The sequence below is a fragment of the Aspergillus pseudonomiae genome, assembly GCF_009193645.1.
Source record: "Aspergillus pseudonomiae strain CBS 119388 unplaced genomic scaffold BDV37scaffold_26, whole genome shotgun sequence".
Classification (NCBI taxonomy): domain Eukaryota; kingdom Fungi; phylum Ascomycota; class Eurotiomycetes; order Eurotiales; family Aspergillaceae; genus Aspergillus; species Aspergillus pseudonomiae.
In genome coordinates, this window is record NW_022476018.1 from 211,360 (window position 1) to 231,602 (window position 20,243).

A 20,243-nucleotide genomic window follows, 5' to 3' on the forward strand; every position below is an offset into this window, starting at 1 on the left:
TGCCATTGAGTAGATATACATTAATAATCGCCTTAGCGTTCGAAAATCTTGACAGGATGTTGGGCCCTGTGTTCGCCAGGCCCTAAAGGGTGGACTCTTGCTGAACAGGAGCTGGGATATTCGTTTACTATGGGGCATTCGTAAAAGATCGTGAGTGCAAATGCTACGTCCTTTGACATCCGATTGTCAGGGGTATCATACTCAACCAAGGGAGGGGAGAGTTTGGAGAGGGGCAGACGGGATCTTTTACCGGAACTTTTCGGTAGTTCGGGGATCTTTCATACAGGCCAGTCCACGAGGACCCCATTGTATTTGTCTGGTGAAGTTGTGAACACTTTCGGAAAAAGTCCTAGCCCTGTTTAGGAAGTGCGGCAAGAATCCGTTGGGGCTGCGTCCTGCAGAGCCGCGGAGATACATTATCTTGCCGATCTCTTGCCCGGCCGGGTCGCTCGGATGCAAGATCAAGCCCACAACTACCGACGACAATCGTGTGGGACACTAATAAATAGTCCCAGTGTGCCTCCCTTGAATAGACCTTAGATGTGCGTGCGTGCGATATGATTCGCCAAGCCTGCAAACTGAATACTAAGCTTCGCCGGTTAATCGGAACTTTTGGGTTGTGGGCTGAGACAATTCGAAAAAAATAAGTCCTCGAGAGGCCGATCGACAGCCCAGATCGCTATGTTGCTAGAACGTGGGGTTCATTGGGCACTGCAGAATATTGCGTCTAGCTGAGGTAGTATCGCCTCCAATGGGCGCCTTTAGCAGAGCGCTATGAGTAGTGCCGTTGAATCGTGAGCCTTCCAGGACCACCCACCGTTGGTGAATACAATGGAGGTGAGTATCTTGGACTTCGCTCCTAGGATAGCTAAGGCTCACTGTTCTTCCCTAGATTATGATCGACAAATAAACTTACTCATTACCTAATTCCATCACAAAGTTATGGATACAGTCCCATGGTTCGGGTGCCGAATCTGAAGAACAGGCCCACTTGAACATCCTCGGATATCGTCCGATCTGAATTTGCTGTATTGATGGATCTAATTCCAATGTGCGGTCAGGACGGCATTTTGCGTCACTTGCGGATTCTAGATGAGTTCGATGCTCCAAGACGTTGCCAGAGACTATAAGGAACTACAGGTTATAGTTGTACGCCGTACAACAGGGAAGTGGATTTCCCTCCTACTGAGGCACGGTAGGAAACTATACAATCCTAAATTATTATTACTCTGTATTCATTCCCACACCAATTGCACCCTAAGCCCAAATCTATCTCCGCTGGGGATAGACGCTCCACCGAAATGGTGGCCAGCTGAAGCAAACTCAAGTGGGCTGGCTGACCAGGGTGGAGTCCAACTACGTCCGCATATTTTATTAGAATGAATGCCGCCGCCTCTACCAATAGCTGTACTTGGAATGCCGATTCTACCCATACCCTGAGACGGGTGGATGCTCACTCGACAGCTTCTCGTGTTCACTAGCGCTGGATGATCCTTCCTCTCACATAAGCCCTTCATCGCCCTCGCTCCTCAGGCTGGCACTATGTAAGGCACCTAATCAGGGTGTCAACTAGTACAAGGCCATTTTACCAAAAGATTAACATTACCCGCGAGATACCTCTCGCGGGCCCTAGAACTTACTAAGTAGCGCGCTGGATAAGCTAAGGTCCCCCGTGCCTTGTATACTTTTCACGGCTGGAAATTAGGCGAAATATTGGGTATACACTCTATTATACCTGACTACCGTCGTGATTGAGATTGTTAGAGATTTAGACGGAACTTGGAGTGGAGCGTGTGCATGAGTTTACGGACACGTCAAACAACGTCAGAGTTGGGTTGTAGTGCCAGAATCATCTTTGCCTAGGAGAACTCTGAGCCAGGCAATATACCCCCTGCAAGCTTGACGTCATCTTGGATCATTTGGTCTACATTGCCGATGGGAAATATAGAAAAGGGCTGCGGAGAGAGTGCTCCGCCACCCCATTTGATAGAGAATAAGATGACATGCTGTATTTCCTACGTTGGTAAACATGCACGGCTTATAGCTACTAGAGACCATATGCTCATAAGTTTCTTAAAATGTAACGTTCTTGCGATAATGCTCCATGACGACGAATATCAATGTGCTACCGAGACATGGTATTTTCACTACTTAGCAGTATACTAAGCGTATTTTCATAATATTACCTATTTAAACTAGAACGCCTAGAGTGAATGATGACCAGACATAAGTAAATAGATAAATAAATAAATATATATATATATATACTGATTTTAGGATAATTACAATAGGAATTATCAATTCTCACTATGAATCCTGTACATAGTGGAACCCGCAGGTCGGGTTATCTAGTCCTTGATTGGCTGAACCCGACCGGACATCTGGAATTCTACCCCGGAAATCACGGTCTTTGCCTCCATCTTCATAACCACACTTACCTGGATGTGAAGTAGAATCAACGACAATGCCTGATGGTGTTGACTTTACGCAGGTTGGCCTGAGTCGGAATTCTCATATTCCTGCTGTACGTACTGTTTGCTGGTATGGAGCGCAGCCACTAACGCGTTGCATAGTGTACCGAATGTCGAGCCCGAAAAGCGAAGGTTCAACCACTCTTGGCATGCTTCTTGCTGTAGTGTTTGTCATGTTGCCTCGCTGATACATAGCAGTGCACCAAGACTCGGCCGTCGTGTGCACACTGTAGAACTCTTAACAAGCCCTGTGTGTATCCAGAAAAGGTGAAGAGATCGCCTTTGACTCGGCAGTATGCTCTCACGTGATTCATGTATGGAACATCTCTTACTAACTTGACCACTGAGACACCTCACCGCAGTCGAAAGCAGATTGGAAGTGCTTGAAGCGGCACTGGGGAAGCTGTTTCCCGGCGGTGCCACGGAGACCATAATCCGTTCGTTGCTGAGCGACTCACCGGATTTCGATGCTTCTTCTCAGCCGAGCACAGAACCTGCCTCCGTTACCAATGTGCCTGTCGATTTGACAATTCAAAATGAACCATCTCTAGATTCCCAGCAGAAAGGTGCGTCTCTTCCGGCCCTTTGTCGGTGACGACTCTGAGAGGATAAACATATCCGATAACAGACAATTCACTAGATGATTTGGCCGATATTGAGATGAGAGAATCTCAGGGCTCCTTGGATGTTCACAGTTTGGACCCACAGCCGAGTGATCTCCCGCCTTCGATGACAGACATAGATGAGACTAGGCTGATTCGAGCGTATTTTGAGCATTATCATACCATCTTCCCGTTCATCCATGAAACAACATTCATGAAACAACATGAAACCGGGAGCCTTGTTCCCCAAGACCGCGAATGGGAGATTCTCCGCGATATGGTATTGGCAGTCGGATCATGGTGCCTCCAGGACAATGACTACTTAAGCAACGGTCACATCTTTGCTCAGCGAGCAAAGAAGAGGTTGGACCAGTTATCTATTCTTGGTCAATCTTCGATTAGCCTAGTTCAGGCTCTACTACTAATGAATCACTACCACGAAAAGTATGGCCAGCCGAAAGATAGCTGGACGTTTCTCGGCCTTGCAACACGGATGTCGATCGGCTTGGGGCTCCACCAACAGTTAACATATTCTCGTGATGATATTTCCCCCTTGGTTAAAGAGATTTGGCGACGGGTTTGGTGGAGCGTTTATTGCTTTGATAGTTGCTCATCAAAGATCCATGGTCTACCCATTCTGTTGCCGGAGGATAAACTGATTACTGTCAAGCCTGTATCGAATATAGCTGATGAGGTATTCATTTTATCCCCCTTAATAAAAGTATCATTACTGCTGCTGCTAACATCCTACCAAGGACCTGACAGAGGCAACTCGGCTCCATCCAAATGAGCGTGACAATTGGACAATATATACCGGATTGATTTTGCAGTCTAGCTATCACCGGATGGCAAACAGCATTAACAATAGGATACTGTCTACCGATCAAATAACGCTCTTTGATATGAATACATACGAACAAATGATTAACGATTGGCATAACAACCTCACCCTCTGCACGCAACATACCAAGGTGGATGAGCTGCCTGTCTGGGCTCGGTATGCACGCGATCGGCAAATGCTGTGTGATCGGAGCCTCCGACTTCTCATTCATCGCCCAGCACTTCTGGACTGGCTGAGAAGGAAGCAGATATCTCGTGGCCAGGCTATCCTGGGGGAGGAACCAAGCGAGCGACAATGCCGCACTAGTGGTCTAAACCTGGCTCGTGGTACCATAAAGCTTACTTCACGGCTGATTCAAGAGCATCAGTATTCCAATGTTACTCTTCCTTTTATCCTGTTTGTGCCAACCCCCCCTTGATCCTGACTGCTGACGAAAGGTTGACTGACATTATCTCGGTCACCTCAGATATGCTCTTCTGCACGCCGTCCTCGTTCCTATTATCCATCTGAAGGCTGATCAGTCTGTTCCCGAGTCTATAACATGGCTTCAAGACATTGACGAGGCCAAGCAAACGCTGTCCTTCGTTTCAGTTCAGCACGACGCCTTGGCAACTCATTTTCTTGTCATTCTCAACCGCATCACTCCGTCTTCTTTTATAGTCACTGACGAGAACGAGAACCGCAACTCAGACCCGCTACAGCCCAGTGACCTCCAGCCTGCGCCGACGGGCATATTTGGTAACAGTGAGCTCGGATTGTTAGACCCTACCATCGAGGGGCCTACATCCCGCTTGGCCTTCTCGGATTGGATAAACAGTATGCCATAGGATAGATGCTTATATTCCAACATCTTGACGATGAATACACACTTTGTTCGAAAGGCCTCAGTCCGATTATCAGGCTCCCCAGATCGGTTGACCTAGCGTTTTAAGCTGCCGAGATGCCCTTACGTTGTCTTTTAACTTTCATGAATGATTCACAAAGATGTATATCACCCTGACTCAGTGGAAGAGAAACAAAGTTTCAAATTGTCTAGCCCAGTACAAAGCTTTTACACCCCAGGTCCCTCTACACATTCGATCCCGCATTCTGGTATGATCCACTCAATTCCTCAATTCTGTGGGATTGCATGAACTGCTGGAACGTTATTGGCTGCACCGTTGGATACTTGCCATTATCCAACTCCGGTTTGAGATAGGTCTGTCCATTGATACAGTAATACTGGTAGAACCTGAATTGCATCGTCAGCATTCAAACCTCAAACCACAGTCAAGAAATAGAAACACACAGGGCTAGGTATCCATAAATATCCGAAGGATCCTTATCATAGATTGAGTGCATTCGGTGATACAGATCCTCCTTGGACCCGAGTCGTACTAGCCGTGGTCTCTTGCCATAGACTTCAGCAAAGTCATCAGCGATCTGGTGGATGTTCTTTCTGTCGCCCAGAACTATGACGAATTAGCCCCAAAATACGGACTGGTGATGTCTATAGCTCGCACAGAACTCACAGTGTTGCATGCCGACGGCATTCGGGTCCGTCGCAACAGCCGCCACGAACGCAGCCGCAGTGTCATAGGTAGTGGACTCCCAAACCTCATGGCCGTCTCCCCAGTACGAGAAGGTTATCTCCGCAGGATCAAAGACGCCGAAGTACCCGCTCCAGAAGGTCTCCATAAACGCCCCGATCAGCACATGAACCCCCTGAACAGTGGCCTTGGAGTCTAGATGCGCCTTGACGAGCTTCATCGGATCCTTGGCTGGATGCTGGCCCAGCTCCAGCTTTGTGAAGTCGAGGCAGTAGTCACTCGCCAGATAGCGCGTGACCCCTTCGAGCTCGCACGCATCCACGAGCACCTTCTGCCCGTCGGTCATGAACTGATTGTCGCCTAAATAGCAGCAGACAACAACATGGCACCCGCGCACGAACGCTCGAGCGTCCACCAAGCTCATGGCGTCACCTTGAATCGTGGTGATGCGGTCGGACGTGCGAAAGTGGTCGGGCAACTTGGAGGCATTGCGGCAAAAGCCCCGAATGTGGACTTCTGCATGGGTCTGCAGCAAATGCTTGACTACAAGTCGCGCAAATTTGCCTGTGATGCCTGCGATGCCGACAGTGAAGGTCATATTGTTTAGGAAAATTGTAAATATCCGAGTATCAAAGGGATATGGTGTCGAGTGGCTTTATAAGACAACGAATGGACCAAAAGCCGCCATGCCTCTGCGTGTTAGAGACCATTTAAATACACTGGCTTTTGAGAAAATGAATTTGGGGCCATGAATCATTACAAATACAAACATCGTCAAATGAGGTTGTCAACTTGCCTCCAACCAATGAAATCGTCGGTTGACAGTCGTCCGGACGGGGTGGCATCGGCTATCCAGCCATTCCACGGTGGCGCTGGCGTTGCCCAAAACTCAACCTGGTCTCAAAGTCATGTCGGTCAGCCCTACATGCGGCTCGGTCGCTCAATATGCAATGATGTAGGTATGTATGACTTCATCGTCTTACTCTACGGCTCCTTGGTGGGAGTCAATATCATCAACCGGTGCACCTCGCTTTATGTATGAACTGAGTTAAAATACGGACCGGAGTGGGCCACCTAAAGCGAAAGAAGCAGTTTAAAGAGAATCGCATTACAAACTACCGGAGAAAAATATATTGAATGGACCAAGACTTTTGGATACTCTAATAGGTTGTTTCCTCATTCAACACGACCTGATCTAATTTACAAGTACATTGTCAAATAACATCGTTAATCCTAAACCTAGTGTAGGCTTCGACCAACAGCCCTTGAGATATTTAACGATAGTGAAATGAGAAATCCAACACAATAAGCCTCGCCAGGCGCTGGGGACCTCCCTGTCTGTCGATTTAGGCAAGGCAGACACCGTCGATGTGCTGCTTGCGATAGAGACCAATGCGGCATTCAGTTCCATCAGGGTAGTTATTGAGGGAGGCTTGAAACTCCGCAAGGTCATAGTACGACTTTAATGCCGCAGTCGATTCCCAAATAGCGTAGTTGAGCATTGTGTCGCTACCGTTGACGCCACGGTGAAGTTGGGTTGAGATAAAGCCAGGCTGCTTCTTGGCCAGGTCGGCATCTATCTTCCAAGCAGCGAAGGCCTCGTCCATCTTACCGGCCGGAATGTGAAAAGTGTTGACTAGCACGCAGGAGCCGGCTTCGGGATGTTCCTCGAGCTGCTTGACCAGTGGAGTGCGAAGGTCGATGTCTATGAAAGTAGCACCCATCTTGATGGTTTAGAGGAATATTATTGAGATTCAACGAAGAATAGTAAATTGGTTTTCCAAATGGAGATTTGATGGTAAGAAATGCATCTTCCCTCTCTCATGGCTAGGAATTTAAAGAAACATATACTCGATACTGTTTACATCGTGATTCTGTTCGAGGTGGTCGGACCGAATATGATCGTCCTTGACGGCACGGTAGACAATCAGTGGGGACGGAGTAGACTCTACCGACGATTTGTTTGGCCAACCGTGTGGGTCATGAATATTCTTCTCTGGTATGACATTCTTTAGCGCTCGGTACTTCATAAATCGGAACATTATAGAACGAAATATTATCTAGCAGGAGGTCCTAGGTTTCACAATGTTGTCACATACCCACAGAGAAGGATTATGCTATACTTGACGATATAAGTAAGGCTCCGCATTCCTAATCAAATATGGGTCCGGACAACGCTCTACCGTGAATCTGATTGAGCAGTGATGAGATGACGATGTGCCATATTCTTGATAGGATCTTTCGCGGCTTGGCTGCGTTTCGTTCGGGGACATCGGCCTTCTCGCCCTCCGAGCAAAACTCTCTCATCAGTGAGTCTGACAAAGCGAAATGGTGTCTTTGCTTGGTATAGAACTATCGTGTTGTCTTCCTGGTTGTCATGCTACCCGAATATCATTCCTCGCACTAAATTAGCGCTTCGACTCATATCATACATGTAAACGGAAAGAGCGTCCGCCGATTCTGACGTGTTCGAAGATATCTACACGAGGCGAGTATGCTCGCCCTCGGCGATTCACTAGACGATGTAGTTGTATATTTACCCCTCTATTATGACGGGTTTGCTAAATCACAGGTCTATCACTTGTGTTTTCCGTAGGCAGCTGGCGCGTCCGTTTTTACAAGTCTTGAAGATTGGTGAAAGAGTTCGCACGGACATCAAACGCAACCATATGATGATAGCTATAGCTTGCAACGAACGGAGGTTTTAGACGGCTCTCACATCCTGTAAATCTTGTATTTGAAATACGTCTAGTGGGCTTCTTCATAGTTAAAGACCAAACTGATATTTCTTGGCATACAAGCCAACTCGCACTTCGCAATCTTCCAATCGTCAGTAAAACTCTTAGCAACAGCTTAGTTCCCCACATGGCGCTCTTTTTGCGTAGAGATAAGATGGATGGATTGAGTACACTTGAAAAGAAGACACAGCGCCACATCTCTTTCATCCCCCTCAGCCCAAGTTAAAGGCCAGGCATCCGAACAGGCGATGCAGCTATCTGGCAAACCGCGATGTAATTTGTGCTTACTAGATTATTAAATATTTCCAATGTTCAATCGTCAAGACATCAGCTTCCGCTCTTAGGTCGATTCTGGCGGCTTGGTGATGTTTGTCAATTTGTCCCTATATGCAGTCAACATCTTTAATCACAGAAAGAACAAGAGATTAAAGAAAAGTCGAATTGGATTACCCGTTCAGCTTCTTAATGAGCATACCAAGCCCTTCATGAGAGTAGTCCTTGGCATTCCACATATCCTTATGATACACAACCTTCTCATTAGGCTTTTCGCCTTCAAGCCTAAGGCTGATAAGACTGTCTGCAACTTTGGCGGCATGAATACCAGCAAAAGTGTACTTCTGCCGCTGCTTCCAGACAAGTTCGTGCTCCGTCGACGACGTGACTTCCGTAGCCAGCGTCTCAGACTTGGAAAACAGTTTCGGGATACCATACCACTGGCCTGCTATCTTGTATCTACGATTTATCAGTGAATGCTGTCTGAGGGTCAGGGTTTCAACCAATACCGCGTGTCGCAGTAACTGAATGGATCGTCGTAGATGGCCTTCTCGGCATAGACCTTCATATCGTCTTCCGAGGCACTGCCCCCGTAAAGAGCAATGATGCTTTTCTGGATTGCCGCCCGTGAAGGCGAAACTGAGATCGACCTCTCTGGGTGAGGCACGTAGTCTACATCGCCATTCAGGTTCTTTGGTCGCTCAGGATGTGGCTCGATGTCCCTTGGGTCAGGGTGTGGGGATGTTGACGATGGCATCTTCGATGGGGAAGGCGAGAGTGTCAACTTATAGGTGATGACCACACTGTACAGAGATTTGTAGTGTTGTACCCTTGAGGAGACAAGAAAGAATTAGGCCAAGCCCTGTTGATATGCCAGACCGCTGGACAAGCATGACGTCACCCGAGTGTCAGTAACCTGACTTCGATGGACCCTAAAAGACTCTATGGCTCATCCCAGAGAAATGTTTGATTTTCTTTTGCTGTGAACATAAGGCCCATGAATTTGTCAGGCTCGAGAAGATCAACAGTCGGACCTCTGGCACATTGTGCCTATCTGCCCGACCAAGAAAACAGCATATCAGAGTGTGAGGGCCCAGAGATTGTCTCTTACACACGTTGGCTCCCACTAATCGCACACGATGAGCTCTTCTAATCTCTGTCAATATTAGTGCGCCCCAGCCATCATATGTCTTTGAATGTTTCAACTCTGCCACTTTTGTGTTTGCCTTGCCTCGGGAGCCTTCTCATTCTCCTTCTAATATATGCCTTCCTACATAAGTCTGCTTCCGATCTGGTGCTACTAGAATTACACGCTTTGGTAGGGTATTCACATATCTGGGCTGCACCTCAACGGTCAATAGCAGCAACATGGAGTCGCTTTGCTTTACTCGAGGTTTTCTCGGGGCTAGGTTTGGCAAAGTTCGCTAAGCAGGAGCCTTCCTTATCTTCGCATGGAGATCTAGCTTATTATATGCACTGCCACAATGTGTTTTAGAGGGGTATTAAAATGCAAGGCCTGGGTGCCTGATTGTTCATGGCTGTCTTAACCCTTTTGTTCTCTCTGGACAGATATATGACGGCCTCATTTGTCCACCTTGTAGCACATACCGTAGAATTCTAGAAAACAGCAAAGAAAATTTTTGTTTCTCAAAGAAATATATAAATCATGGTGCAAGATCGAGACATGCAAATTCCGGTGGAGCCATGACTTTGCACCAATGTGTTCGCCGGGCTCCGAGCGCTCGCGGGTTGCAACTCCTCGGGAAGCCTACTGTACATTGTGCACACTACCAATCCACTGGCACACAGAGTCCATATTGCTCTATGAAATACATTATGATGAGCTACATACGTATTAAGCCTCCTGAGCTTGGTATTAACCTAGGTTAATAAGCATTACAAAGCAATGGCCCTTCATCGGCCGAGGCTATATATAGAGTTGTGCCAGAGTGGGTCGAGACCAAATTTTGGGACAAGCAATGCAACTCTAGCCAGGCTACGGCTTCGGCCAAAGTATATCTACGCCTATTGAAGCCAACGGTTGTTCTTGTACTCCGTGGGGACCCGCACGCCCAAAAGCTAATCCTGTGCAGAGTTAATCCCTTGGTCCCTTAATTCGGGGGACCCTGTGCTTGCACACAACATGAAAGGATAATGGGTTCCGGCTGTTACCATTGGCCCTGGAGAAGTGTTACATGCTGCCAGCCTCTGGTTTGTTGTCTTGACGTAGCATTTTCGCCAACTTGTCCACCTACACTACAGCTATACCAACGGTTGTAACTGGGGAATAGGTACGGATATATGCGGAGTTCTAATGAACCAAATAATGTTAGTGCATTAGTACTGGCCACGGATATCTAAGACATTGGCACTGGCAAGCGTCGGTGACTGTCGATCCCTTGACATATGGCCCACCCAATACTTTGGGTCAGTTGTGACTAGCTCAATCACGCAACTTCTGTTAAGAGAACTTCATTCTAGCCCTTCACAAAGGCCTAGAGGATATATGAACTTTAATAAGGAACGCGTTACTATTTCCCTTTCTAGTGGCTATCCCCGAAACCCAATCGCCTACTCGGAGACTATCTCTTCCGGTCATCGCCAGTAAACTTAGTCGGTCAACCGAGATTGCCCTGCCGCGGAAATGGTTTCTCGGGCTGAATCTTCGCACGGTAAATTGTTCCCGCGCTCGGGGACAGAAAATAAATGTAGGATTGGCGTTCAAGAGACACATGGACCCCCTTGTCAAACACCTTCACTACAAAGCTTGGTTCTTTAGCTTTAGATTTAGGAAGTAAACCATCGTATTGTACACAGAACGGATGGTGTCACATGGTCCCACACTTTGATGTAAATATTGTCCACGGGTTGTCTATGCATTCAGGGGTCGAGATAACAACTAAAAGACGTCTAAGACAGAATAAAGTGATGAAAGAGGACGTATAATAATTACAGGCATGTAACACGTGAGAGACTAAGCCATCAAGCAGCCAGCTGCCGTATCAAGAAGGTCCACGGCCCAAGAGTTCCTCGGGTTGCGTTGTAGATCTTGCCTCTCCTGGATCTTAAGCTTTCGAACCTGGCAGCATAGAACGGAACGGAATTGTCAGCATCACCGGACATGAACCACGGTACCGTAGACCCCGATCAATTGAACGTACCATAGAGACCCTACCAAGTCTCATGCAGCCGGCGCGGATCCAACTCGCTATCTGGCCTCGTGGGTCACCTCAATCCGGTTCGAGACTACAATACTGCTTGCGACGGTTCCAGTGGGAGACAAAGGGTGTGTCTTCAAGTTGTGCATTTTAACGTCGCCGACCATTCGTTCCTCGCTCTCGGTCAATGTGAGGGTCCCCGATGTAGGATACCCACTCGAGGGCTTTCGGCGATTCCGACTCCGCGAGTCACCGCCCCCGCCACCAATGCTCTGGAATCCACTAGGGTATTTGTGCGTCGGGGTTGAGTTGAATGCACTTCCGTAAACGCGTCCGAGCCAGGATTTGAATAGATGGAATATCATCGGTAGATTTGTCGTCATAACTGCGACGAATGTCTCACGTGTGCCCCATGCGCCGCTTAGCTCTGCACCGTGGAGGGGGTCCTGGACGTGGTTAGAAGCATAGCCCCGCGTGCGCGAAGGAGGATGATAGGTGCACTTACCACCAGGACGAAGATACTCTTCAGCGTGGCGCAGACGAGAACGAACACGCCGGCGCTGAGTACAACTGTAGAAGCTATCTTCTTCACCAATCTCAATTTAGTGCTCCATAAGACTGGAATTGGGATCGTTATCAGGTAGAGATCGGTGCTGACATTCGCAGCGAAGGAGACCCAAACTATCGGCTTGGAGATTGCGGCTTGGCAGATATCTAGAAAACCGTACGTTAGTGGAGACTCAATGGTATAGCGGAGACGAAGCACTTTCTTCCAGGGTCTGGGTTGATCTGCCAGTATTTGTGAAAGGGTCGGCATGCCGCGAAGATTGTGACAATGCTTGCGATAAAAGTCCCGATGACAAGGGCAAAGCCAATATAAACCGGGACTCGATAACGGCGGCCAAGACCGTCCTATTGATTGTTATGTGCTATTCGAGATATATTGGTCGTCGGAGGGCTGTACCGTAAGTCGAACATAAAATGCCAGCATCGAGAGCTTGAGTGACCAGATCAAGGCCGAATATGTAGTCCACCCGGCGACCTGTATCTTGGAGCCAATAACCCTACATGACAGAATAGCCTTAGTCGCGACTGACAAGACCTTCCACCAGTGGTGTTAATGCCACATACCTAAATCTGTATTCCGGATCGTCGATAGACAGTGCGGCGCGCTGGGCATCTGTCATACCATTATTGGCCAGACCGTGGGCAACATTTCCCACGCTGTATGCAAGAGCCGTCTGTGCGGTGTAGAATATCTACAACGATCAGTGTTAGTGTGCTAGTGAGCTAAATGCGATCGATCAGGACACGAACAATACCAACCCAGATAAGGTAATCATCGGCTCGCAGATTCCTCAAGCCCACGGCGCTTCCTCGGGCATATGTCCTGAGAATAGTCGCAGCAACACCAATCGAATAGAGTGTCCATGACTCAATAGTGGACTTGTGGAATGCTGCTTGAGCAGCCTCTTCTCCCGCGCCCCTTGTCACGATGTCGAACGCGATACCGGTGGACATTCTTAAGTCACAGATTTAGAAGGGCATTGTGGGTAAAACGACAACCAGAGCGCAAGTCAGAGAGCGATAGGTCACTTGTAATGTATTTCTTATAGTACAGAAGGTTTCGCTTTCCCCCCACCAATTTGTTTGCGACATCGCCGGGTATTGATGGTAAAGCCCTACCAGCGCAACACCACAACCACGGGGCCCTTATAAGACCAAGACCAATTTTGCGATCGTCGCACCAGTGGCCTCGACGGTAGCTAAACTGGCCAACAAGTCAAGGGACCGTTTCAGACAGACTTGGGCGCGAACGAGGTTACCTGCGCCTCAGCCGTTTAGGTTCCTCAGCTTCCGAAGGAGTCCGACTGTGGTTCCATTATTATGGCCAACAGTTTAACCAAGACCCGCAGTGGAGGCATTAGCGTGAGTTAGATATGGTGGTTGAACGTGCTAGTTAGGGGACCACCGTCGACAGTTGGTCAGCAAGACAGGGGTTGAGAACGAACTCCCACGCTTGGGTGGATCTTCGCATGGCGAGAAAAGATGAGGTAGCATTCGCCAAGCATCGACTCAGGCCACGCACATGCTAGGGCACGAACGGTGCTTTAGCTTGAAACAGTGGAACAGGAACGTAGATTAGGGATCTAGCAGAATTGACTCCGTGCATAGATTAAATAATAACATTGTCACCCGCATTCTCGTGGAACGGTCAGGGATTCAAATCTGACTGAGCATATTCTGACTGGTCACTTCGGCCGATCAGAACCATTTTTGCGACCGCAGGAAGCTGGCTTGCGTCTTGAGTATTTTTTTGTCTCCCTCCCCTGGACTTTGTGGCATTTTTAAGTATTTCCTGTCACCATGCTTCGACTTAAAATGGAAGTGGTCGCGGCTTTGGCTGCGTGGTCGATTGCCTCGGTTTGTGAGACCGTGCCTGTGTCTAGCCATTGGACTCGAGGCCTCTGTCCACGATCGAATGACGTGAATGATCTAGGGATCAAGCTTTCGCCTACCGCCAAAGTCTATTACCCAGGCTCGGAAGAGTTCGACGTGGCATCAACCCGGTGGTCGGTCTTAAATGCCCCCAAAGTAAACATCGTTGTCGTGCCGGGTACAGAAAACGATGTGGTTGAGACGGTATATTATTTTTTCAATTCCCTCACCCCTTCATTCCTTGTGCATACAGTCGTCCAATTGAATAGAATATATTAACACGGGATAAAATACTAATTGGCTCGGCTTAGGTGAAATATGCGAATGAAAAGGGCTTGCCCTTCCTTGCGTACAATGGTGCCCATGGTGCAATTACGACCCTGGGTAAGATGGACCATGGTATTGAAATCTTTCTGGAGCAGCTGAACACCATCGACATTGCGGAGGATGGGAAGACTGTGAAGATTGGTGGCGGAACTGGATCGAAGGCAGTGACCGATACGCTCTGGGCGGCAGGAAAGCAAACAGGTGAGTTGACACTGGCGACTCAAGCTGAGACGATCATGGATATTGACATGGAGATAGTGAGCGGTACTTGCGAATGTGTCAGCTTTCTAGGACCTGCACTCGGTGGAGGCCATGGCTGGCTGCAGGGGCACCACGGTCTCGTTGCGGACCAGTTCGTTTCTATGAATATCGTCCTCGCAGACGGGAGCTTGAAAGTCCTGGATAACCAGTCAGATCTCTGGTGGGCGATGAATGGCGCTGGTCATAACTTCGGTATCGTAACCTCTGTTACTACCAAGCTCTATGATATCGTTCATTCAGACTGGGCGATCGAGACTCTCATATTTGGTGGCGACAAAGTGGAGGCCGTATATCAAGCCGCTAACGACTACCTGCTGAAGAATGGCACCCAGCCTGAGGGTGTTATCAATTGGTCATACTGGCTGAATATCCCGGACGCTGATCCCGAAAATGTGAGTTTACTAATTCCCAAAAGCTTTCATGAGCTAATGAGCTGTTCAAGCCGGTGATTCTATTCTACATTATTCAAGAGGGTGTGAAAGCAGTCGACTCGGTTTACACAAAGCCGTTCCACGATATTGGTCCACTCTCTGAAGAGTCAAAGGGGGGGAGCTACACCGATCTTGCGGGGTGGACTGGAATCTCCCTGTCAGCTCCGCCTTGCCAGAAGGCTGGCCTTGTCAACCCACGGTTCCCCAACTATCTTGAAGAATACAACGTCCCCGCCCAAAAAGAGGCATATAAGATCTTCGCAAATGGCACCCGCGGAAGCTCGCCATTTAACAACTCAATATTCATGTTCGAAGGGTATTCCACGCAGGGAGTAAAAGCAATCGACAGCAAGTCCAGTGCTTTCGCCTTTCGAGGCGAGAATATTCTTTCCGCTCCACTCATCACGTATGCGCCCGCCGGCCCAGAGCTTGATACAAAGGCATCTCAGTTAGGCAATGAGCTTCGACAGGTCCTCCACAAGGCCAGTGAGCAGCCAGACGTGCAGGCGTATGTCAACTATGCCTACGGCGACGAAACACCGCAACAATGGTATGGAAGTGAGAAGTGGCGCCAGGACCGCCTGCAGGCCTTGAAGCAGAAGTACGATCCAACGGGCAAGTTTAGCTTCTTCGCACCAATCGCATAAGAATACCATACACATGGAGCACGCTGGTCGCCATCGAGTCGGGCTGATGCTGACTCTCTACCCTTTTGCCGTTGCTCCTACCATCGACCCCCCTCCTGTAAATAGTACTAGTCTCACAGACATAGACTAGCTTAATATACCGTCTACTTCTACCAATATGCAACAATAATTTATAATCTCTTATGAAATATATAACCAAACCCCAGATCAAATAATTGCTTTTGCCTTGCGCTATATCAACTCCATGTCCACTTACCCCAGTAAGGCCACATCTGCAACCTAGAGCATTATTATTAAGATAACCTTGTTACCACGCTGCGTCCCGATGTAATGAATGGTGTATTGCGAAGATGGAGAACACATGACGATGTACATTGTGAGGGCAATGTGAACCTTGCCTGCTTTCCTGACTTGAGGGATCAATGAAGCTAAACCATGCGCTTGTTATGCCAATCAAATGTAAACTCCCTAGTCTGAATATCCCTTATAATCATAGAGCAATTTCCTCCTGTCGCCGTCTGATCATGAGCTTTGTCATAGGATCCGCGGACAATGAGACACCATTGTGCCTTATCTGGGGCACTGGCCCGTCAGCCAACTTAAATTCGTATTTCAACAAGACATGGCACAAGGCAATTTTGACCTCATTGACGGCGAAGAACCGACCCGGACAAGCATGACGCCCAAACCCGAACCCCATATGCTCCGGTGACGGAGCCACGGTTTGCGCAGACGTTTCATGCCCAGGAACTTCGCGCAGCTTGAGGAATCGGTAACCATCGAATTCAAGGGGGTTAGGGTATATCTCAGGGTCCCACATCCTCTCGCTGGATACGGCTAGGAACGAGCCTTTAGGGATATAAGTGCCGTCGGACAACTTGAGGTCGGTCACGGCAGCCCGCCGCATAGAGACTACCGAGTTCGTTTAGCTCTCTTGATCTGGGTTGCGCTCATCGAATAGCACTTACCCACGCCGGTCGGCTTAAGACGCTGACTCTCTTTCAGCACACTATCCATAAGCTTCAGCTTGTATAAAGTTGGCTTCCTCCACCCTTCTTCTTGCACTACCGTAATCACTTCTTCGCGCAGAGCTTGGATCAGCTCATCGCGACCGCAGAGGTCATAGAGCACTTGTGTCAGCATATCAGATGTGGTATGAATAGCAGCAACGGAAAATATCAACTGTCCAAAAGCAGGCTCATAAGAGCGACCCTTTGCGCATTCCTCCAACCATTCCATCGCATCGTTGTACCGTTCCGGTTTCTTTCCAGCTGAGATCGCATCCTGTTTTTCTCGACGTCTGGTGTCTAGCACCGGCCGGATAATGTCTTGCGCTTCCTGTAATTCAGCCCGGATCTTGCGGCACGACGGGAGAAACCAAGCAACGATAGCTCGTATAGCCTTCGGCCATAGGCGTAGCTCCTCAGCCGCCTTGAAAGAGTCGATGGTATAGTCAACAGTTATGCGGAGCCAGTTCGGGTCGCGACATATCTGGTCGCCTAGAAAGATCCTTGATGACAATTGTGCGACAATTTTCAGCATGCTGGATTTCAGAGGGAGGGCATGCCAAGCTAGCCTATTAGCCCTATTTTACATAGCAGAAGTGGTTTCAATACACTTACTAGTATCATCCGTCCAATTTGTCTGAAGCGTTATCACTGTTTCGTCGACAAGAGGCTGAGTGAGATTTCCTGTTATACAATGTCAGATACCAATCTCGATGCAAGCCACATTCCCATTCTCACCAAGGCTCTGCGTCAATTTCATCCGCACGGCATCTTGAAAGACTTTGTCATCGTTAGTGCCCTGTTTGAACGGTTCGAACCCCGTTATATGAGCGTGGAAGTCATTCGCCGTGTGGAGGCCGAAGCTAAGAGCGTCGTGACTTCGGATCTCGTTGGCATACTTCGCATTCAGAATGATCCTCTTCCCATTCTCCGTGACAATGCGAAAGGCTGGTGCCTACTTCCATGCCAAAGGTCATTGTCAGTTGCTGGTCATGTTTCCTGTCGGAACACGTACTTTTGCGAGCCCTGTTTTGATGAGATTATGCGCGTCGGCCAGGAAGCGCTGGCGGGCGTTTGTCCATCGGAATTCCCATGGCTTCTTATCGTTCACCAGTGGCAGATTTAGCTTTGACGGGGATAGATATAGGGCAATTGCCGCCACTGCCACCGTGACAAGAAGGGTGACTGAATTATTGGTCAATAGCCTGTCCAAAAGATCACCCAACATCGTGTGTAGGCTATTGGGTATACAGTGAATCTCCAAAACAATGTGTCCTTCTAGCAATTGCGAGCGTCCAAATGGACCCTTTATATAGCTTTGACATGATGGGCCAGTAAGTTAATTTAAGACGAAAGGAATGATTCCGGGCCATTCCCGCATAAGACTACGCACGACATGAATCACGGCTGTTGGTTATGCCTACATAGAAAGCATAACAGATGATGCATTAGCATCGTGCCCCTCTGGTAGCACAAACAAATATTTCAAGACTTGGTCATTTGGCTAGCTTGAAATAACTCATTACGCATATCACAGAATGACAAGACAAAGTATTACCCTATGGTGTGGCGTATATTATCGATAGTACAGGCGCCTTCGCTCGAACAATTCTAGACATGTATGAAAATATCCAGTTACCGTGCTGATCTACACCCCGCATATATCGGTGGAGATCTACAAGGTGATTGTCCTGGCCACTGACTCAGTGGTGCGCTGATCAGTGCATGACCATCAGTCGAAGATGGGCAATGACTCAGCGTTAGCCCTAAGTCAGCAAGAACCGCCATCGGATCTACCAAAAGGAGCGGCAATGATTCAGCGCCAAAACCCAGCCCAGTAAAGATCGGCCCAATTTTGCATGCCAGCCAATTCTTGGCAATGACTTCAGCTTGATCTTCGGCCGTGAACCCGAAGGATGCTTCTTATTCCTTCCCAGCGAATCTGCTGTTTTGTAATTCCACATGAGACCCCACCCGAAAACACACCGCATCGGCATCCATCCCCTTCAACAACCCGGGATATTTTTCCACGAATTCCGGCGTCAGTCCCCACCCACTCTCCCGCGTAAACACATCAAAAAACTCCCTTCGGATACGGAGGTTGTCTTGGCCGTCGCGTTCCAGGATATCTTCGCCCCAGGGCCACCGTACCTTCTGGCAGCATGACATATAGTCAAATACCTCTCTAAAGTCATACTTGTCCCAGTCCTCGATCAGGTTGGCCCGTATCTGTGGAAAAACAAGGAGGTCTAGTGCGGCGGGATGGCCGCGTTGGATCTGCAGCAGGATAGGCCGCAGAAATGGCGGGATCTGCGAAAAGGTCGTGAGACTTGGAGCGACTCGCCATTTGCTAAAGACGTAGATGAGCCACCCACAGGCCAAACGTTCCGGATCACGGATGGCCCGAACACGGAGGGCCTGGCTGATTTTGTCAGCCAAGAAGTTTCGTCTGGTACCGTGTAACAAGTCAAGCGGGGCGGGTAGGGGTGGGCAAGCGGCGATTTGGTCTGGATGGGCCAGCCAGGGACATGTGGCTGGTAGAGGCGGAGATATATGGCCGTACTCATCAACGGGGGTCAGACACCATGCTGAGGCAGACCCTGCCACTGTTTCACCTGCGAGGAGAGGACTGGCTAGGTTCGAGTGAGAAGAGGGGAATCCCTGTGAGGGCGCTCCGTCTGTGGCATCTCCATCAGTATTAAGTGGCTGTTGGATAGAGAGACGGTTATCGGACGCATGAGAGGCATTCAATCGATGAATGCGTATCGGCATCACGTCGCCGCCTCGGTGAGAGGAGACGTTGAGCGATGGTGACACTTGCTGGTTAGCGGCCTGCGTGTTGGAGCGTATTGGTTGTCGAGTGTGCTCATCCTGCTCCCACGATGAGAATACCGCGCGGAGATGTTCCTGGCGCTCGCGCAGCAGTTGGTTCTCGCGCTGCAGAGCTTCCATTGCGGCCATCATATGGTGCACCCAGGCAGCCCCATGGTGTCTCTCGCAATAAGTCACCCGTTCCTCCAGAGCTTTGATACGGACTTCACGTTTTTCTCTGGCAGCCTTTTGGGCCTTCCGATCCCGCATACGCTTTCTCTCCGACGCGGAAAGCGTGCTGTTAGTCTGGGGTGGTTCCATTGGTACGATGTTGGTTGTGATTATAGTTTCAGGGCTTCTTGAACGGTTTAAGTTCGACTTGTTTGTTGTGGTTATTGGTGTAATGCTGTTCGGAGCCTTCGCCAATGGTTGAAGCATAGACAATCTCCACTATATATATCCATAACTCTGATTGGGCCACGTTCATGCGTCATTACGCATATCTTGACACTATGGTCACTCGTACTCTGAGACCCTTGCCAGACATATAATAATACTGAACTCCTTATCTTGGCTCTTATAAGACACCAAAACGTCTGGCTACGATGAGACAATACTCAATCTGTTCAATCAGAGACTCACGTGATTCAATTCCCGAGGCAGCCAATAATACTATAGATCGTATCAAGTCTAGAGTACACACCATCT

At 48.7% G+C, this 20,243-nt stretch overlaps 8 protein-coding genes across 8 annotated transcripts; 2 read left to right on the forward strand and 6 right to left on the reverse strand.

The window, feature by feature from the left end:
- Positions 1-2,464: 2,464 nt before the first annotated feature.
- On the forward strand, positions 2,465-4,741 carry BDV37DRAFT_270994 (transcription factor domain-containing protein; the record flags this gene model as incomplete). Its single annotated transcript, XM_032084649.1, has 7 exons — positions 2,465-2,524; positions 2,574-2,603; positions 2,670-2,764; positions 2,820-3,037; positions 3,112-3,767; positions 3,829-4,310; positions 4,381-4,741. 7 exons carry the CDS (start codon positions 2,465-2,467, stop codon positions 4,739-4,741), a joined length of 1,902 nt encoding a protein of 633 aa, XP_031942346.1.
- Positions 4,742-4,982: 241 nt separating this feature from the next.
- On the reverse strand, positions 4,983-6,110 carry BDV37DRAFT_293414 (NAD(P)-binding protein; the record flags this gene model as incomplete). Its single annotated transcript, XM_032089409.1, has 3 exons — positions 5,426-6,110; positions 5,203-5,365; positions 4,983-5,145 (listed from the first exon to the last, which is right to left on the reverse strand). Exons 1-3 carry the CDS (start codon positions 6,039-6,041, stop codon positions 4,983-4,985), a joined length of 942 nt encoding a protein of 313 aa, XP_031942347.1. The 5' UTR covers positions 6,042-6,110.
- Positions 6,111-6,789: 679 nt separating this feature from the next.
- Positions 6,790-7,167, reverse strand: BDV37DRAFT_282263 (antibiotic biosynthesis monooxygenase family protein; the record flags this gene model as incomplete). Its single annotated transcript, XM_032087000.1, has 1 exon — positions 6,790-7,167. One exon carries the CDS (start codon positions 7,165-7,167, stop codon positions 6,790-6,792), a length of 378 nt encoding a protein of 125 aa, XP_031942348.1.
- Positions 7,168-8,194: 1,027 nt separating this feature from the next.
- BDV37DRAFT_246258 (uncharacterized protein) lies at positions 8,195-9,255 on the reverse strand. The gene is made up of 3 exons (XM_032081740.1): positions 8,964-9,255; positions 8,632-8,913; positions 8,195-8,564 (listed from the first exon to the last, which is right to left on the reverse strand). The coding sequence occupies exons 1-3, from the start codon at positions 9,209-9,211 to the stop codon at positions 8,522-8,524; spliced, it is 573 nt and encodes a 190-aa protein (XP_031942349.1). The 5' UTR covers positions 9,212-9,255; the 3' UTR covers positions 8,195-8,521.
- A 2,377-nt stretch (positions 9,256-11,632) lies between these two features.
- Positions 11,633-13,463, reverse strand: BDV37DRAFT_293418 (uncharacterized protein). Its single transcript, XM_032089410.1, has 7 exons — positions 12,930-13,463; positions 12,744-12,871; positions 12,710-12,714; positions 12,577-12,654; positions 12,447-12,524; positions 12,118-12,326; positions 11,633-12,058 (listed from the first exon to the last, which is right to left on the reverse strand). The coding sequence occupies exons 1-7, from the start codon at positions 13,131-13,133 to the stop codon at positions 11,663-11,665; spliced, it is 1,098 nt and encodes a 365-aa protein (XP_031942350.1). The 5' UTR covers positions 13,134-13,463; the 3' UTR covers positions 11,633-11,662.
- Positions 13,464-13,893: 430 nt separating this feature from the next.
- BDV37DRAFT_293420 (uncharacterized protein) lies at positions 13,894-15,717 on the forward strand (the record flags this gene model as incomplete). Its single annotated transcript, XM_032089411.1, has 4 exons — positions 13,894-14,255; positions 14,363-14,579; positions 14,637-15,031; positions 15,082-15,717. The coding sequence occupies exons 1-4, from the start codon at positions 13,980-13,982 to the stop codon at positions 15,715-15,717; spliced, it is 1,524 nt and encodes a 507-aa protein (XP_031942351.1). The 5' UTR covers positions 13,894-13,979.
- Positions 15,718-16,207: 490 nt separating this feature from the next.
- BDV37DRAFT_293423 (cytochrome P450) lies at positions 16,208-17,989 on the reverse strand (the record flags this gene model as incomplete). Its single annotated transcript, XM_032089412.1, has 5 exons — positions 17,740-17,989; positions 17,463-17,679; positions 17,340-17,408; positions 16,686-17,288; positions 16,208-16,629 (listed from the first exon to the last, which is right to left on the reverse strand). The coding sequence occupies exons 1-5, from the start codon at positions 17,950-17,952 to the stop codon at positions 16,208-16,210; spliced, it is 1,524 nt and encodes a 507-aa protein (XP_031942352.1). The 5' UTR covers positions 17,953-17,989.
- A 294-nt stretch (positions 17,990-18,283) lies between these two features.
- On the reverse strand, positions 18,284-19,914 carry BDV37DRAFT_293425 (bZIP transcription factor; the record flags this gene model as incomplete). Its single annotated transcript, XM_032089413.1, has 2 exons — positions 18,739-19,914; positions 18,284-18,335 (listed from the first exon to the last, which is right to left on the reverse strand). Exons 1-2 carry the CDS (start codon positions 19,854-19,856, stop codon positions 18,284-18,286), a joined length of 1,170 nt encoding a protein of 389 aa, XP_031942353.1. The 5' UTR covers positions 19,857-19,914.
- Between the last annotated feature and the right edge of the window lie 329 nt (positions 19,915-20,243).

Excerpts from the sequence above, each read along its gene's own strand:
- BDV37DRAFT_293418 (XM_032089410.1), bottom strand. The coding sequence starts at position 13,133 with ATGTCCACCGGTATCGCGTTCGACATCGTGACAAGGGGCGCGGGAGAA. Across the intron at positions 12,872-12,929 it reads ACCTTATCTGGGTTGGTATT|ATATTCTACACCGCACAGAC; the intron begins GTTCGTGTCCTG and ends TGATCGTTGTAG. Across the intron at positions 12,059-12,117 it reads AGAGTATCTTCGTCCTGGTG|GACCCCCTCCACGGTGCAGA; the intron begins GTAAGTGCACCT and ends AACCACGTCCAG.
- BDV37DRAFT_246258 (XM_032081740.1), bottom strand. The coding sequence starts at position 9,211 with ATGCCATCGTCAACATCCCCACACCCTGACCCAAGGGACATCGAGCCA. Across the intron at positions 8,914-8,963 it reads TTCAGTTACTGCGACACGCG|ATACAAGATAGCAGGCCAGT; the intron begins GTATTGGTTGAA and ends GATAAATCGTAG. Across the intron at positions 8,565-8,631 it reads CTCATTAAGAAGCTGAACGG|GGACAAATTGACAAACATCA; the intron begins GTAATCCAATTC and ends GACTGCATATAG.